This window comes from Oryx dammah, unplaced genomic scaffold (assembly GCF_014754425.2).
Source record: "Oryx dammah isolate SB20612 unplaced genomic scaffold, SCBI_Odam_1.1 HiC_scaffold_3, whole genome shotgun sequence".
NCBI lineage: Eukaryota > Metazoa > Chordata > Mammalia > Artiodactyla > Bovidae > Oryx > Oryx dammah.
Window position 1 is genome coordinate 65,501,853 of NW_024070187.1, and position 19,590 is coordinate 65,521,442.

The 19,590-nt window shown below is 37.8% G+C and overlaps 1 protein-coding gene and 1 long non-coding RNA gene across 2 annotated transcripts; one reads left to right on the top strand and one right to left on the bottom strand.

The window, feature by feature from the left end:
* The first annotated feature begins 239 nt into the window (after positions 1 to 239).
* Positions 240 to 18,861, top strand: LOC120862091. The gene is made up of 4 exons (XR_005720696.1): positions 240 to 333; positions 4,116 to 4,119; positions 17,560 to 17,569; positions 18,852 to 18,861. It is a non-coding gene; the product is annotated as an uncharacterized LOC120862091 (long non-coding RNA).
* On the bottom strand, positions 3,480 to 18,486 carry COMMD8 (COMM domain containing 8). Its single transcript, XM_040238144.1, has 5 exons — positions 18,334 to 18,486; positions 13,702 to 13,857; positions 9,437 to 9,589; positions 6,718 to 6,873; positions 3,480 to 5,684 (listed from the first exon to the last, which is right to left on the bottom strand). The coding sequence occupies exons 1-5, from the start codon at positions 18,397 to 18,399 to the stop codon at positions 5,664 to 5,666; spliced, it is 552 nt and encodes a 183-aa protein (XP_040094078.1). The 5' UTR covers positions 18,400 to 18,486; the 3' UTR covers positions 3,480 to 5,663.
* Positions 18,862 to 19,590: the final 729 nt, after the last annotated feature.

The following is a 19,590-nucleotide window of genomic DNA, read 5'->3' on the forward strand; positions in this document are numbered from 1 at the left end:
GATGCAGCAAAAGCCTTTGACAAAATTCAGCATCCACTTATGATTAAAACTCTTCAATAAATGGTCACAGAAGGAACCTACCTCAACATAGTAAAAGTCATACATGATAAGCTTACAGCAAACATTATTCTCAGTGGTGAAAAACTGAAAGCATTCCGCCTAAGATCAGGAATAAGACAAGGGTGTCCACTTTCACCACTATTATTCAACATAGTTCTGGAAGTCCTAGCGACAGCAATCAGAGAAGAAAAACAAAAGGAATCCAGATGGCAAAAGAAGAATTAAAGCTCTCACTGTCTGCAGATGACATGATACGGTACCTAGAAAACCCTAGTGTTAGAAAATTACTAGAGCTAATCAAGTGAATTCAGCGAAGTTTCAGGATACAAAATCAACACACAGAAATCACTTGCATTTCTATATACTAACAATGAAAAATCAGAAAGAGAAATTAAGGAATCAATCCCATTCACCACTGCAAAAAAAAAAAAAGAATATCTAGGAATAAACTTACCTAAGGAGACAAAAGAACTGTACACAGAAAATTATGAGACACTAATGAAAGAAATCAAAGATGACATAAACAGATGGAGAGATATTCCATGTTCCTTGGTACAAAGAATCAGTATTGTGAAATAACTACACTACCAAATGCAATCTATAGATTCAATGTGATCCCTACCAAATTACCAATGGCATTTTTCACAGAACTAGAACAAAAAATTTTCACAATTTATATGGAAACACAAAAGACCCCAAAGAGCCAAAGCAGTTTTGAGAAAGAATGGAGCTGGAGGAATCAACCTTCCTGAGTTCAGATACTACAAAGCAGCAGTCATCAAGACAGTATGGTACTGGCACAAAATCAGAATATAGATGAATGGAACAAGAGAGAAAGCCCAGAAATAAACCCATGCACCTATGGGTGCCTTATTTTTGACAAAAGAGGCAAGAATATACAATGGGGAAAAGACAGCCTCTTGGGAAAACTGGACAGCTACATGTAAAACAATGTAATTATAACACCTCCTGACACCACATACAAAGATCAACTCAAAATGGATTAAAGACCTAAATTAAGACCAGAAACTACAGAACTCTTAGAGAAAAACACAGGCAGAACACTCGATACATAAATCAAAGCAAGATCCTCTGACCCATCTCCTACAGTAATGCAAATAAAAACAAAAGTAAACAAGTGGGGCCTGATTAAACTTAAAAGCTTTTGCACACCAAAGGAAACTATAAGCAAGGTGAAGAGACAGCCTTCAGAATAGGAGAAAATAATAGCAAATGAAACAACTGACAAAGGATTAATTTCCAAAATATACAAACAGCTCATACAACTCAATACCAGAAAAAACAAACAATCCAATCAAAAACTGAGAAAAGATCTAAACAGACATTTCTCCAAAGACATACAGATGGCTAACAAACACATGAAAAGATGCTCAACATCGCTCATTATTAGAGAAAAGCAAATCAAAACTACAATGAGATATGACCTCACACCGGTCAGAATGGCCATCATCAAAAAGTCTACAAACAATAAATGCTGGAGAGGGTGGAGAAAAGGGAATGCTCTTGCGTTCTCTCTTGGTGAGAATGTAAATTGATACAGCCACTATGGAAGACGGTATGGCGATTCCTTAAAAAACTAGGAATGACCCAGCAATCCCACTTCTAGGCATATACCCTGAGGAAAACAAAACTGAAAAAGACACATGTATCTCATTTTCCCATGCAGCACTATTTACAATAGCTAGAACATGAAAGCAACCTAGACGTCCATTGACAGATGAATGGATGAAGGTTGTGGTACATATACAGAATGCAGTATTACTCAGCCATAAAATGGTATGCATTTGAGTCCATTCTAATGAGGTGGATGAACCTAGAACCATTATACAGAGTGAAGTTAATCAGAAAGAGAACAATAATATTGTATATTAATGCATATATACAGAATCTAAAAAGATGGTAATTTATTTGCAGGGCAACAATGGAGAAACAGACATAGAGAACAAACTTATGGACATGGGGAGAGGGGAGGAGAGGGTGAGATGTATGGAAAGAGTAACATGGAAGCTTACATCACCCTATGTAAAATAGATAGCCAACAGGAATTTCCTGTATGACTCAGGAAACTCAAACAGGGGCTCTGTATCAACCTAGATGGGTGGGATGTGGAGGGAGACGGGAGGTTGAAGAAGGAGGAGATATAAGTATACATTAGGCTGATTCATGTTGAGGTTCGACAGAAAACAAAACTCTGTAGAGCAATTATCTTTCAATTAAAAAATAAATAAACTATTAAAAATGAAAAAAAAGATAAGCCACAAATTAGAATACTTATTTTCAAGGCATATATGTGATAAAATTTATATTCAGGCTATGTAAAAAAATTCCCCAAATTCAAAAATAAGAAAACAATCAAATTTTTAAATGGCAACAGATCTAAACAGAGACTTCACCAAAGATGTACAGATGACAAAAAAGCCCATGAAGACATTCAACATCATTAGCCATTCAGGAAAAGAATATTATTAAAACCACAATGAGATACCACAACACACCTATTCAGTTCAGTCAATTCAGTTCAGTCGCTCAGTCGTGTCTGACTCTCAGCGACCTCATGAATCTCAGCATGCCAGACCTCCCTGTCCATCACCAACTCCCGGAGTTCACCAAAACTCATGTCCATCAAGTCCGTGATGCCATCCAGCCATCTCATCCTCTGTCGTCCCCGTCTCCTCCTGCCCCCAATCCCTCCCAGCATCAGAGTCTTTTCCAATGAGTCAACTCTTCTCATGAGGTGGCCAAAGTATTGGAGTTTCAGCTTTAGCATCATTCCTTCCAAAGAACACCCAGGACTGATCTCCTTTAGAACGCACTGGTTGGATCTCCTTGCAGTCCAAGGGACTTTCAAGAGTCCTCTCCAACACCACAGTTCAAAAGCATCAATTCTTCAGCACTCAGCTTTCTTCACAGTCCAACTCTCACATCCATACATGACCACTGGAAAAACCATAGCCTTGACTAGATGGACCTTTGTTGGCAAAGTAATGTCTCTGCTTTTGAATATGCTATCTAGGATGGTCATAACTTTTCTTCCAAGGAGTAAGCATCTTTTAATTTCATGGCTGCAATCACCATCTGCAGTGATTTTGGAGCCCAAAAAAATAAAGTCTTAACACTGTTTCCACTGTTTCCCCATCTATTTCCCATGAAGTGATGGGACCAGATTTTTTTTTTTTTTTAACACACCTATTAGAACAGTTGAAATTAAAAAGACTGGCCACACCAAGTGGTAGCAAGGAGGTGGAGGTGGAATTCTCATAGACTGTGGCATGGAATGTAAGATGGTAAAAAATAGTTTGAAAAGATAAACATACACCTACCGCATGATCCAGCTATTTCACACCTAAGTATTTACTTCCAAAAGAAAGCATATGTCCATACAAAGACATACAAGAATGTTCACAGCATTCTGTGTATTTTAATAGCCAAAAATTGTAAACAACCAAAATATCCATTAACAGGTGAACAGATAAACAAATGATGGTGGAATTCTACAACAGAATAGTTCTCAACAATAAAATGGAAATCAACTACTGTTAAATGTTGTAATATGGAAGAACTCAAAATAATAATTAAAGAAGCCAGATTACACACAAAAAAGAACATGCTGTATGATTCCATTTAAATTCTGGAAAATGTGAACTAATCTATAGTGGCAGGAAGTAGATCAGTGGTTATCTAGGAACAAAGTGGGCAAGAAGCAAGGATTACAACGAAACAGGATGACACTTTTAGGAATGATTGGCTGCTCACCATCTTGATTGATGTGATGCTTTCCCGTGCTCAGGTGCTCTGTCGTCTCTGACTCTTTGCAGCCCTGGGGACTGTAGCCCACCAGGTTCCTCTAACCATCATATTTCCCAGGCAAGAATACTGGAGTGGGTTGCCATTTCCTACTCCAGAAGCTTTCCTGGGTATGTATATGTGAAAACTGCTCGGACTGTCCACTTTAAATATGTGAGGTTTATTTCAGTCATATTTCAACAAAGTATTTAAATATGCTAATACAGTAATAATGTAGTGAGAGGACTAAGAAGAGTAAGGGTTTTTTCCTTCTCAAAGGAAGGACTGTGTGGAGAGATGAAATTCAGAAGGACCTTAGATCAGTCAGTATTATTGGAAGTGCTCGTCTGCAAGCTGTTACTAGTGGTGGTGGTGCTTTAGTCACTGAAGTCGTATCTGACTTTTGTCAGATACCCCATGGACTGTAGCCCACCAGGCTCCTCTGTCCATGGGATTCTCCAGGCAAGAATACTGGAGTAGACTGTCATTTCCTCCTCCACTGTTACTGGTACACAACAGCATAAGGAATTTGCACAAGAAGGTAAATCAACTACTACCTCCCTAAGCACACTGGTTGGTTCAGCTGATATTTTTTTTTTTTATGGCCAAGATTTCTCAATGAAAAAAAGCAGTATATTGAAGAACATTCTGGCACAAACTCCACATCTAATCACCAAGCTGTAACAAACAGTTCAGAGTGGCATTATCTAGACCACACTGACATTTATTAATCTCCCTAAACCTATATACTCATCTGTGTGAGAATAAAAGGGATTGCTCTGAACACCTCAAATAACAGTCTGATGCTCTAACGAGTTATAAAGCTTGCAAAACAGCAGGTACCAATGATGCATCATACGGCATTATGTAGGAATTAATTTGAAAATACAGCAAAACATAAAGATAATATATTTTTATTTGCTCAGAATGCTTGTTTCTAAAGGTCACTGAAATTAAAAATGGTTTGCTTTCCAATGAAGTTGTTAACATCCAGAACTTCATTAAGTTTACACCAAATTAAGAGTTTACAATAAACAGGGACCTATATAGTCTTAGCAGATATCGGAGTAATAAGGTATACACTATGCAGTGACACATATTCTTTTTAACAGAGCATAGTCTCCTGAACAGACACAGAAATGCAGAAGTAAGTAACAGTGTTGTTTTCACTTTTATCTATGCTCGAATATAATATTTTAGTTCCTAGAATTCAAAACTGTTCACCCAGATTTAGTTGTTTTTTTTTTTCCTTCCTGTTCAAGTCTGTAGAGCTTCTCTATAAAATTTTACATTTTATAACTTTTCCTTTGAAATATGAGAAAAGCATGGAATCTCCTGAGTTAGATGCAGTTTATACATTCTTTAAAAATTACTTTTAAAAAATATCACAAGTGAACAACCAAATATATCCGTAACAAACATCCTTGCTATTCACATAGTTCTTTAAGCAATACTCAAGTATATTTGTGCTTGTATGTTTACATTACTTTAGAGTCTATTTTTAGCTTACCATAAAACTGTATCTATAAAGCCTTTTCAAATATTTAATAAATGAAGCAAAACAGTCATTATGAAAATATAAACTGTGTTTATAGCCTTTTCATCTTTCATGTTTTTATGCATTTCCTGTCAACCATATAATTTCCTTTTCTTTAGGGATGCTGATAAATTGTTGTCTTTATAATCTCAACACTGCTGCTTTCTCAGCTGGCCATTCAGATTTTCTGAACACACGGTATTCTCTCTGTGCATCAGTTGTACCAGTGGAATCTGATAATGTTGGTATTCATCATTTCCAGTTATTTCAACTGCAGGACCACCTTCAAACACAAAATGGAGGAAGGGCAGCAATCAGATTATACCAGAATGATGCCAGTAGATGCTGAATGAGATGCTTTGAAATCTCTGAAGAAGGGCCTGGAGAACTAACAAGAGTAACACAAAAAACACAGGCCTGCAACCATCCACGGTTCAGACTCATTCGACATTTACACCAGAACCCGCCACACACCCCTTCAGACATGCAGCCCCATCAAAAGGCAAGGCAGGCTACCAGTTTATTACTGGGCATGTGGACAAGTCATCAGGCACTGTGCTGCCCAAGTGACTGCCGAAGATGAAGTATACCGGGGTTTCAAAAAGATGGACACAAGATGGGTTAGTGTCAAGAGAGGTGGTAAGGATAACTGACTTTAGTCCTTGAGACACAATCACTAGAGATGATGCTCAGCAACAGGGAAAGGAACATACATAAAGCAGATAATTATTTTTTATGTCTTCTTCACAGCAGCGGTTTCTACTGTTTAAATATCACTGTTCTCATTAGTTAAACATCAGAATTATTACTATTATTTAGACATTCCTTTGTAAATGAAAGCTTTTGGTCCTTCATTAGTTTCTCTCAAACTGATATTTTCATAACTATAAATGATATTTTGTCTCCCGAACTTAAATTATCTACCATTCATCCAGTTAAGTAAAACAATCTTGTCTTCAAAATCTTAACTATTTTTAATCATTAAATCTCTTCAGAACTAGCTAATTTCACAGCCCCAAGATAAAAAAAAAAAATTTTTATCATTAATGGAGACTAGAGCAAAACAAATTTAGCTGTTAATTCCTTAAAATATAACTACTTGACAAATTATGTTCTAGTAATGCAAATCAACAATAAATGTAATGTCTAAAATGAGAGATGCAGAACGTATCAACAAAGCATCTTCTGTGCTTGACATAAAATATCAGGAACAAAGCAAACTTTAAATGGAAATGATTAGCTTTTCTTATATTGCTCCAGTGGGATCGATCAAAACTTAAACATTTTGAAGCACACAACAAAATTAAAACACATACCTTATTAGCTGCTTCCAAGGAATTTATTAGCTTCTGCAGCTCTTCTTTGCTCATTTCAACAGAATATGGCTTGACTTCACCATTTTCTTTTACATCTAGATAAAGGTTTAAAAGTGGCATTTGTAATGAAGCAATCTTGTCACTAGAAAGTGCAAGCTGTTTAAAATGAGAAAAGTAGTAATTAATAAGTAGTTTTAAAAAGGAATATACTAAATATGCATCAGAGCTTATGAACAACACATTAAAAAAAAAGTACTCTTGTTTACTATGAAGTACACAGAAATATGAAAGGAATAAAGGGTATTAAACGCATGCCAAACCAGCATATATTTGAACAGAAAAAGAAAGAAGAGTGAATGAGAACAAGAAATAGTTTAGGGACAACTAGTTGGGATTCTGTGGTAGGAGTAGATAGCTAGACCAGTGCTATAGCTCAGAAGTACCAAATGGGTCCAAGAAACAGAGAATTCTTAAAGAAGTGTAATGACACCAAAAGGACAGAAGTCCATGTACAAAGATAAAACTAAAAACATGCTGCAGCTCAGAAATTAAGATGTATAAATAATGAGTAGTTAACTCTCCATTAAACTCTTGACAAATGTTATCAAGATACCACCTTCAATTAGAGTCAGTTAACAAAAATATGACTTTTCCCTCTTACACTCTCCGTCTAAAATCAGTAGCTGAGAGGAAATGGAAGAACCAAATGTTTATGATACTAAAGCTTTTTGAAACAAGCGTCATAGCTTCACTGGCAGATGGCAAAGAGAAACTCAATTTTCCTGGAATTTGAGCCAGGAACCCCATAATAACTGAATTTTGGAGTGCAACCACTTGTAAAAAATTGACTGGGGCAATGATAAAGGGCTCCTTCTCGGTGGTATATATACTACAGGACCAAATAAACCTTCACACAACTCCTCCATTTTCTCTCTCCAAAATACAGGACTCAGCATATCTGAGATCACCTTCAGGTTGCCCACCTCATCGTTAATTCTCTTCACTATTTCCAATAAGTGGTTTCTTAGCCTATGCTTGAGTACCAGCAATGAGGATGAGTGTGCTAACTCAAAAAGAGGTTAGAATAATTTTCAGACAGTCACAGGGATTAGATTATTATTTAAGTTGAAATTCAACCTATTTCACTGTAAATCATATACTTTAGCCCTGTCCTATTCCCCAAAGCCACAAAGCACATATCTACTCCTTCATCCACATGTCTTAAAACTTCAGTTAGTTAAATTCATTATAACTGTAATGTCATTATACACGGTTTAGATGTCTGCAGTGCAAGCTAACACAAAGGACGTAATTTTAATTATCTTTGATATATTTTTAAGACAATGTATCTCAAAAACACATTTTAGGTATCAGTTCAGTTCAGTCGCTCATTAATGTCCAACTCTTTGCAACCCCATGAATTGCAGCAAGCCAGGCCTCCCTGTCCATCACCAACTTCAGGAGTTCACTCAGACTCATGTCCATCGAGTCACTGATGCCATCCAGCCATCTCATCCTCGTTCGTCCCCTTTTCCTCCTGCCCCCAATCCCTCCCAGCATCAGAGTCTTTTCCAATGAGTCAACTCTTCGCATCAGGTGGCCAAAATATTGGAGTTTCAGCTTTAGCATCATTCCTTCCAAAGAACACCCAGGACTGATCTCCTTTAGAATGGACTGGTTTGATCTCCTTGCAGTCCAAGGGACTTTCAAGAGTCTTCTCCAACACCACACTTCAAAAGCATCAATTCTTCGGCACTCAGCTTTCTTCACAGTCCAACTCTCACATCCATACATGACCACTGGAAAAACCATAGCCTTGACTAGATGGACCTTTGTTGGCAAAGTAATGTCTCTGCTTTTTAATATACTATCTAGGTTGGTCATAACTTTCCTTCCAAGGAGTAAGCATCTTTTAATTTCATGGCTACAATCACCATCTGCAGTGATTTTGGAGCCCCAAAAAATAAAGTCTGACACTGTTTCCATTGTTTCCCCATCTATTTCCCATGAAGTGATGGGACCAAATGCCATGATCTTTGTTTTCTGAATGTTGAGCTTTAAGCCAACTTTTTCATTCTCCTCTCTCACTTTCAAGAGGCTTTCTAGTTCCTCTTCACTTTCTGCCATAAGGGTGGTGTCATCTGCATATCTGAGGTTATTGATATTTCTCCTGGCAATCTTGATTCCAGCTTGTGCTTCTTCCAACCCAGCGTTTCTCATGATGTACTCTGCATGTATGTTAAATAAGCAGGGTGACAATATACAGCCTTGACGTACTCCTTTTCCTATTTGGAACTAGTCTGTTGTTCCATGTCCAGTTCTAACTGTTGCTTTCTGACCTGCATACAGATTTCTCAAGAGGCAGGTCATGGTGGTCTGGTATTCCCATCTTTCAGAATTTTCCACAGTTTTGTGATCCACACAATCAAAGGCTTTGGCATAGTCAATAAAGCAGAAATAGATGTTTTTCTGGAACTCTCTTCCTTTTTCCATGATCCATTTTAGGTATATAATATTACAAAAAAAATAATGTATTCAAAAAGTGAAACAGAAGTATTCTCCTCCTGAAAACACTCCTGTTGGACTCTTTGTGACTCCATGGTCTGTAGCCCACCAGGCTCCTCTGTTCATAGGATTCTCCAGCAAGAATACTAGACTGGATTGCCATTTCCCTCTCCAAATAAAAAATACAGATACTCATAAATAAATATATTCTCACCTTTATCTGCCAATCAAAATCCTGTAGTTGTGCAGAGGAAATAGCAACTATTTCTGCCAACAGAGTCTTCTTGATTTCATCTTTCCTACTTTTTAAGCATTTCATGATAGCTTCTTGATGAGATGAATTCAACTGATTCAACTGTTGAGATATCTATGAAAATAAAAATAAATGGTTAGAAAATAAGTGAAAAGGCCTTTCTGTTTAAAATGTAAACAAGTTGCATTCTCATTTCATATAATCTTTAAAATGGGAGTAAATGGGGAAAAAATACTAATATAACTATAAAAAGAATAAGATGAGGATGCATAACCAGTAAACAAGAAATTTTAACAAAGTTTTGCAAAACAGAAAGGAAAAGGGCTGATTGATGAGCCAACATGGGAGTGAATACATTGAAAACCACTAAAGCTGATTTACCTATATTAATATATAATACAAAATAGACTTTAAGGCAGAAAGACTTACAAGAAATAGAACAAGATAGTAAAGGGGTTATTCAACAGAAATAAACAACAATCACAAATTTGTGTTCACCTAATATAACATGGCCTCAAAATATATAAAGCAGTGAAACTCGGCAGAAAAAGCAAAATGGGTAAATCAACTTTCATAGAGATGCTAACACACCTCTCAGTAATGGATGGAAAGAGAAAGCACTGTAAAGATACAGCACTGAGAAACCCTTTCTACTTAATCTCACTACACATAGAACACTACCCCCTACAACTGAAAAGTACATATTATCTTCAAATGTATATGGAACATTACCCGAAAATGAACCATACGTTGAGCCGTGTCACAAACCACAAGAGATTTCAAAGAACTGGAATCATATTCATTATATTTTTGAGTCATTGTGTAATTAAATCAGAACTGAACAAAACTTTTCCAAATATTTTAAAATTAAGCAGCATGGTAACACAGTACTAAGTGACGAAGTAAATCTTGCATAAACTCTTTCATAGAAAAAAGAAAACAACAACTTCCTAACCCATTCCACAAGATGGGAATAAAACTTGATATTCTGACAAAAACATTACAGGCAAAAAATTATGGGCCAAGATTACTCAAACATAGATGAAAAAAATCCTAATCAAACATTGGCAAATCAAAACAAATTTAAAAAGAATAATATATCATGACCAAGTTGGATTTATTTTGGTTAAGTTAGTTTAACATTCAAAAATCAATGTAAGACATCACATTAACAAAATAAAGGTGAAGATATAAATTCAGGAAAAAAAGAATTTTATAAAATTCAATACCTATCAATTCTCAGCAAAGTAAGAATCGGTGGAAGCTTCTTTAATCTAATCATTGATACCAATAAAATCATACAGCTAACATAGTAAATTGTGAAATACTGAACACATACATTCTCCCTAAAGTTAAACAAGGCACTGCTTTTTTCTTCTTTTCTTTTCTAAAACTGTCCTGAAGACATTAGGCAGTGCAATAAGAGGGAAAAAAGAAATAAAAGCTATTAAAATTGAAAAAGAAAATGATTACATACCAAACAAAACTCCCCCTCAAATTTACAAACCATTATATATAATAGATAGGGGCTTCCATGGTGGCTCATATGATAAATAATTTGCCTGAAATACAGAAGACTTGGGTTCTTTCCCTGGGTCAGGAAGATACTCTGGAGAAGGGAATGGTTACCCACTCCAGTATTTCTTGCCTAGAGAATTCCATGGACAGAGAAGCCTGGTGGGCTACAGTCCATGGTGTTGAAAGAGTTGGACAAGACTGAGCAACTTACACTTCTATATAGTAAATAGATTTAGAAAGATTGCTGGACACAGAGTAAGTATACAAAAACCAACTTGGGTTTCCACATACTAGCAATATGCAATTGGAGAACAAAATTTAATAACATCCGAAACATCAGTTACTTAGAAATAAATACAACAAAACATTTGTGAGACCTCTACAATGAGAACTACAAAATGAGAGAGAGAAACTGAAGCTAATCTAAATAAACAGAAGGTAATACCAAGTTCATAGATCACAAGGCTCAATATTGCTGTCAATTCTCTCCAAAATAGTCTAGAGACTCAGTGCAACCCATGCTGTGGACTTAATGTCCCCTCAAAATTCATATTAAAACTCTGACCCTCAAGATAGTATCTAGAAATGGGGCCTTTGACACAAAATCAGGCTTAGATGAGGTGATGAAGGTAAGACCCTCATGATGGGATCAGTTCCCTTAGAAGAAACATCAGAGAGTTTTCTCCCTCTCTCTCTGCACCTGCCCCGCGCTCCCCACAGCCATTAGAGGACACAGTGAGAAGGCAAAAATCTTTGGCAAGGAAAAAGCCCTCCCTCATCAGGGGCCAGAATAAGCAAGTGCCTTAATTTTGTGCTCCCTAAACTCTAGAACTGTGAGAAATTAATTCCTCTTATTTAAGCTATCCATTTTAAGGTATTTTGTTGTGGCAGCCCAAGCTAATACTCTCCATCAAAATTCCAGCGAGTGTTTTGGTTAAAATTGACTGATTTTAAAATGTACCTGAAATTATGGAGGATATAGAAAAATCAAAGCTATCTTGAAGAAATACAAGGTTGAAGGTCTTCTACTATCAGATATCAAAATTTAATGTAATGCAGCTCTAATTATACCGTAATTTAAGCCATTGTGATATGGGTAAATACAGGCAAACAGACTAATGGAGTAGAAAAAGAGTCCAGATACAGACCCAAACATATATGGTCACCTGCATTTCCAAGAAAGGCTGCACAGCAATTCTATGGGGTAAGGATGGTCATTTCAACAAGTGGATATCATATGGAAAAATCTCAACTTAATACTTACTCCATATACCAATAGTAATTCAAATATATCACTGACATAAATAAAAGCTAGAACAATCAAACCACTACAAAAAAATATATGAAAATGTTTTCATGATTTTGGCACAAACATTCCTTAAACACAGTATTAACATCACCAACCATCAAAAGAAAATATTGACAAATTGGACTTGATTAAAATTCAGAACTTCTATTCAACAAAAGACACTAGGAAGAAACTAAAAAGACAAGCAACATAATAGAAGATATTTAAAATACACATATCCAAGAATGCATATTCAGAATATCATCCAAATCAAAATGATAAATATATATAATTTCATTTCTCCCCAAGTGAGCAACCTACACAAACATGCCCAAATTACTTTTGACAAAGGTACAAAAGGAAAGATAATGGAAAGATACCCCATGACCCTGCAGTTTTACTTTAAGACTTCTAGAAAAGCTGACCAATTTATGTATAACAAGACACATACAAAATGTTTGTAGCAGCACTATTCATAATAATGAAAGGGGCAATGATCTAACTGGTCATCAGTAGGGAGACAGAAAAATAAGTCTTACTAATGCCTATCACCAAATACTACAAGGAGATGACACACATAAACCAGATCAATACTTTTTAACATTGATAAATCTAAAACACAGTATTGCTGAAAAAATTATACATGTATACATACATTACCACTCACAAGTTACACATTTAAACAGCTCAAATAACTGTATATATTGCTTAAAGATGCAAACATTCATACACTAGGGAATACGAAACACGCATACAAATTCACTAGTGGTTTTTTCTATTTGAAGGGTAATATTTACATGTATTTATAATGCCTTATTTCTAAAACACACACACACAAACCTGAAATACATAAAGTAAAATGTTAACAATTGTTTAATTGTGGTAATGGGAATATAGGTATCACTTATATACCTTTTAATTTTCTTCCACGATTTAAATGTTTCACAATTTAAAATAAGACAACCAATCAGAAACGAAAGTACAAAAACCCAAAACTTCCACAGATTTTTCCACTTACTCACAATTATTAGGTTTTTATTGATATCACAAAGAGTCGGACACGACTGAGCGACTGAGCTGGAACTGATTTTATACACTTGGACCTCCCTGGTGGCTCAGATGGTAAAGAATCTGTCTGCAATGCGGGAGATGTGCGTTCAATCCCTGGGTCGGGGAGATCCCCTGGAGAAGGGAACGGCTACCTACTCCAGTATTCTCGCCTGGAGAATTCCATGGGCAGAGAAGCCTGGCGAGTTATAGTTCATGGGGTCGCAAAGAGTCAGATAGGACTGAGTGACTAACACTGTCACTTTTCATTATACACTTACTGAGGATGTATTACATGGTACCCTAAACACCAAAATTAAAAAAAAAATCTGAACATGAATTATCAAGGTATCGAAATCTGGAGCAAAGTTACCTCCTCGTCAGATAAATTTTTACCAACTACAGCTTTGAAAAAGGTGGTAATGTCTTCTAGAACATGCATCCATTCTGTTGAATCCCAAACACTGTGATAATCCTGGTAGAGAGGATAAGTTCGGCCACAAATGCCATCAATTATTTTGTGAAGAAGCTAGAGAGAAAAAACGAGAGAGTAATAAATGTAATTATAAGTAAAATTATAAAACAGATTTATCTTCCTTGTAGCAAATAAATGCTATTGGCAGAAGTTCATGTTATCTGCAGAAAAGCTGAGGCTGAAAAGCAACTATCTTTAACATTATTTTATTAACTAAAAGTCAGAGCTACACACACACACACACACACACTTTCCATAATTTTGTCCACCTTCAGAAACTAAAATAATTTTACAGACATGCTGTTGTTTCTCCAATGTTCCTAAAAGGAAGATGGTAAGTGCAGCAGTTTCTCCTTGGGATTCCTTAGACTTCATATTTATACCAATAACCAAAAAACAAGGTATGAGTCTTAGAGCAAAGTCTTTCAACTGTAAATCTACAAACCCTTCTCTCCATTTTCCATAGCACCCATACTTAATTTCTTTCAGTCCACTCCAAAAAAAATCTCTCATTGACTTACTTTCTCTTTTTCACATTTCTTTCTCTATACCCTAGCTTAATGCCAGCAATGGAAATCCTAACACATATATAACTGAACATGTTATTAAATCTGTGGCTTTTGGAACAAAACTGGCTAGTCTGAATCTTATTCCCACTATTTACTAGTTTTGCCAAGTTACTTAAAGATTCTTTGCTGGTTTCCTCATGTGTAAAATGAGGATATCATCTACCCCCATAATGTTGTTTAAAGGATTGAAGAAGGATACATGCAAATCACTTGGCACACTCCTGACATTAAACATTGCTTCCCATTGTTATCCTTCTTTTTACTAGTTGTAATTATCATCATCACTATTACTACTGGTACTAACATATATCATAACATCCACACCTCTAACATATATTAACTGAGTACCTACTGTATCACCACTACTCTAGGCAAGTGATCAATACAGTTTTCTTTCTCAAGAGATATTTGCGTGTTGTAAGAAGAGTACCTGAATCCAAATAGCTTGGAAATGCATTTAAACAGCAAGGAGGCTTCCAACTCTTTTCTCCTGGATCATGTTCCAGTGAATTTTAAGCAAAAACTCCTTTTCTGTAACACCATAGTTATTGGAACAGAGATGAGTAACTGGTGACCCTAATTCCAAACGATGGCTAATGCACTATGTGAACAGAACTTTTATTTACCGTAAATTAACCAGCAACATTTTCAATTTGAAATCATTCGAAATTCTCTGCCTACACTTCACCTTATCCCAAACTGTCCCCAGTGCTAAAGTAAAACCCAGAACTCAAACTAAAAACTAAGAGCACTATGTTTTTGGAACATAGTCTTTTAAATTAATTCACAAATATGTAATGAGCACTTCATTCCAGTTATTAAATAGGTTAATGCAAATACAAAGAAAAAATAACTATAATAGCTAGCATTTATAGAGCCCTAATTATATACCAAACACTGTGCTGATCTTCACTACAACCCTCTAAAGTAAGTCTTGCTATTATCCTCATTTTACAAATGAGGAAACTGAGGATAAATAAGGTCCTATCATATCAGAGTCTCAGGACATTAGAGAAAACTAATATAATCAATAAGTATATATAATTTAGGATGATAGGAGTTATAATTAAAGTTTACAGAGGGTACAAAGGAGCACAGAAGAGAAAAGTATGTCTTAAAATAATGAATAGTTAGCCAAACAGGAGCAGGGTATTTCTAGTCACAACAGCTGCACGTTGACAGGATAAACTGCATGGCGCAGTTTGGAAGATGGCAGCATACAAAGCTGGAGAGGTGGCAGAGACCAAACCATAAAGGGCTTTGTATACAATGCAGAAGAGCCCAGACTGTAAGCAACCTATTCACATATTTGCATTATCTTTCCATAAATCTGCCAGCAGGTCAGGAGATACAAGGAAAGAAAAGGGCAAGAGGTTGAGTCCAAAGACCCCGCCCCCCACTTCCATTTACTTACCATCAAGAGATTAAAAGGGAGGTGATAAATTGTTAGGGACACTCAAACTGGAGGCAGCAGAGAGGTAAAGGAGATCTGAAAAGGATGATACTCAGAATTTCAGGTTTAATGACAGTAAGTGGTGGTATCACAAACCAAATTTGAGGCTACAGCCACAGAAGGAGAAAGTCAGGGAGAAAGACAAGAGCTAAGCCAAGTATACACTGAATTTGAGGTACCTGTGGGTGTATCTAAGCAGAAGCCTGATACTCAAAAGAGATTTTTAGATCCAGAGATTCAGGAGTCACCCACGTACCTGGCAGTGAAGGTTACGGGCCTATCTAAGTAGTATGCAGGTAGGATGAAGACAGGAGCAGAAAGCTAATACAAGACTTAGAGTCAACAGATCTGAGCATCTGTTTCCACTTTGCCACTTACTAGTTTGATAACTTTGGGTACATTACCCAAACCCCCTATAGACATTTCAGTTTTCTCATTTGTACAGTCAGAGAAAAGTTAAGATCTTTTTATCCTGGCAAGATAAGTAAGTTTATTACTTTCTATCTCCTCCACACTATTCCCATTATAAATGGAACAAAGAAAAAAGAAAGGCAGAGATTTGGGGCTTATAAAAGCTGGCTACCACATAGCCCTCTATCATATTAGCAGGCTAAGCCCTCGTCCCAAGCGGGCTAAGCCCTTGTCCCCAACTTTCATCCACTGTAAATGAAACAGATTTGTGATTTATTCAAAATTACATATCATAGAAACTAAAAGCCAGCCCACCAGAGCCTGGGATCCAGAGCTTGGTCACAATGATAAAGCTGAATTTAGTAAACATTAATTGATTCCTTCCTTTAGCAAATACTGATTAAGAACCCACCTGGGGCCAGACATAATTCTCAAGAAGCGGGTATATAAACAAAGTATCTACCCTGAAGGAGTTCAGAATAAAAGAGACTAGTGGCAAGAGGACCAGTTAGGAAGTTGTGTTCAAGGAAGACTTGATTAGGCTGAAACTGCTGGGGAACAGAAAAAGATGGGAGTAAGCATAGTAACATATTAATAATAATACAAAGCATTAGTCAGTTCTCTTAAGTCAGAGGGCAAAGGACCACGGCTCCCAGAGCTCAGGCTGAAACTCTATTTTGCATATGCTGCCTTTTCTTTTACATGGCTGGCAAATTTCTTTCAAGTCTTATACTTGGGGCACCAAGGGTTTTTTAACTTGAAAGTTCAAGGAAGAAAAAACACTTCTCAGTTAGATTTTCCTCTTACAGTAACCAGTGGGTTTTCTTCCTTTCACAATTCACAGACAAAATTTCGCTGTATGTATTTACTGTCTCCACATTTCTCTCACCCTTCACACTAAAAATCCGCTGCTGTCAAAAACAATTATAAACTGCCAGTACCTTTGGTATTAAGGCTAAACCCAGGAGTATAGTACACAGAGGCTCCTGACTGCTCCTCACTTGTTCAGCCAGTCTCCCTGCTCTACTTCTCACTCTGAACTTTGGCCTCTAAAACTACAGCAGGTCCTCAAGCTCCCTGGGGCTGCCTTTCTTCTAGTCTTCATAAGTGCTGTCCCTTGGCCTGAAATACTCTCTCCCCCCAGCCCATCTGGTTGCTCCTCATCCTTCAGGAACTCAACCTAGAAACCTAGGCAGATGCTCTAGAAAATGTTCCCTTGCCCCTTCTAACCAGAGTTGCTAACCCTCCTACAAACTGATTACTGGATAAATCATTAATTCAGTTATCCATTTATTCAGTTTGGTTTCCTCACTAGTTGACAAGGTCCACCAGGGTATGGACTGTCTCATTCACCATTTTACCTTATCCCATAGGGCATTAAGCACATAGTTCAGTGAAGTGTTGGCTGAACAAGTGAATAAGGCTGCTTCTTCCCAGATTCTCATAAACTAGGTTCCTTCCTAGACTGGAGGGGCCAACATGTATGTCACGTCTTGAAGTAACGTCCACGTGGGACGACCCTACCTGTAAGTCTCCCAGTCTGGAGTAACACATCAGTTTTTTTCTGCCACTCACCAAGAATTACGGCCTGCCTCTCTAGGTCACCATGGTTAGTCCCATCACCTAGCACCAGTGCTCCTGGCGCATGGGGAATGTTGTGGAGGTTCTGCTGAAACAGTGAATGCATGAAACACGTACAAGAGGTCTGTAAACCACCCCCTCCAGCTTTCAAGCTGGCGACTCCGCACTCCCCAGTCCGGGGTCACTTGGTGCCGGCCGCTCCCGGGGAACGGATAGGTGGTCCCCGCTGCGGTGGGCGGGGGGGGGGGGGGGGGCCGGCGCCCCGGCGGGCGTCTGCATGCAAAACCCCTGGAGGGGCCACTGGAAGCCGAAGCACGGACGAGGCGTCCCAAGCCTCGGACTTCACTCTCCAGAGAACACGGGGTGGGGCGAGGGAGCACCCAAAATCACACCCGGTCCTCTTCCCCTCCCCAGGCACCAGGAGCGAGCCTCCCAAAGGCATCGGGATGAGGCCTACCCTTACGCCAGGCCTTCCAGGAGCCTGGCCCGCGCAGCCGGCCCCTGCGCCCTCCTCACCTGCAAGCCCCGCTCTGCGGGAAGCTTCTGCAGCCGCCACAAGGGTGTCTCCTCTTCCGGCTCCATCCCTGCGAGAAGCTGGGGGCTGGGTCACCTGACCAGTCCCGGCGTAAGAACGGCTACGGCTCGAACACGTGACCAGCCGGGCCGGATGGGCGGGGCGGGCTCGGAGACGCTGGAGCCCTTGTGCGCGTGCGCAGAGGGGGAGGCTTCGCTTTCTCCGAAATCAGAGAAAATCGTTTCTGCCTGTGGCAACATTGGTTAAACACCCTTCTGGTATTACAATGAAGATGCATTCGCAGATCTCTCAGAGCAATTTGGCACCTTTATTCAGAGTTGTATTAAACTTTCTATGCACACTTAGAATGCAAAATAAGGGTAACTATATTTGGAAGGCAAACTGATTTGGAAAGTATCCTGATTTGGAAGGTCAATTTGCTTCCTACCATGCACGAGGTTCTTCATAGATTATCCTATGAAGTTACTATTTTCATCCTTATTTCCAAATAAGACCAGAGAAATTACTAGGGTTGTTAGATTTAGCAAATAAAAATGCCAAATTCCCAGTTAAACGTGAAATTGTAGATAATATTTTCTTATAAGTGTGTCTTAAATATTGCATGGGACATACACTAAAAAAAGTATTCTTTATATGAAATTCAAATTTAACCAGGTATCTTGTATTTTATCTGTCAACCCTAAAAGTCCCCCCAAAACCCGAGCTAAGAGCTCAGCCTGAAGTAAATGAAATCAGATTCTAGAGCCAGACTCAAAGTTGGACTGAACCTAAAACCCAGAGCGCCTGTGATTAACTCTCATTATAGCTTTTACTTCAATCAGATTCTGGAGAATTCGGTAATAAATAAGATAGCCTCTGCGAGCCAGAAGTTTCCAGGAGCACAGTAAATATAAGACAGAAACAGGAATTACAATCTAAACAATAGTAAAAGTGGTACAAGCTGCTAAAGCATACCACTGGAAAGTATTTTAATCTGTGGATTGTACAGAAAAAGAACTACTTAATGACATTCTTCAAAGGTTAGCACAAAGGCTTTCTCTACTTTATGCCCACCTCTTGAATTTCATGGCTGTCTCTCTCTTTAAAAATTTACCACTTTCTAGTTCTTAATATAGGTAGACATATATAACCTTCATTGTCCTAGCTGAAACATAATTATCTTAACACACTTTGTCTTTATGCATAGGTGCTCCCCAAGTAATAGTTAATAAGTGAGAAAGAATCCGGAAAATGGGCTC

Bases quoted from the DNA above. Each gene is read 5' to 3' on its own strand.
- COMMD8 (XM_040238144.1), bottom strand. From the start codon at position 18,399: ATGGAGCCGGAAGAGGAGACACCCTTGTGGCGGCTGCAGAAGCTTCCC. The intron at 9,590-13,701 runs GTAACTTTGCTC...TTATTTTCATAG, and splicing joins AAAATTTATCTGACGAGGAG to ATATCTCAACAGTTGAATCA. The intron at 5,685-6,717 runs GTATGTGTTTTA...TTGTGTTTGAAG, and splicing joins CCTTGGAAGCAGCTAATAAG to GTGGTCCTGCAGTTGAAATA.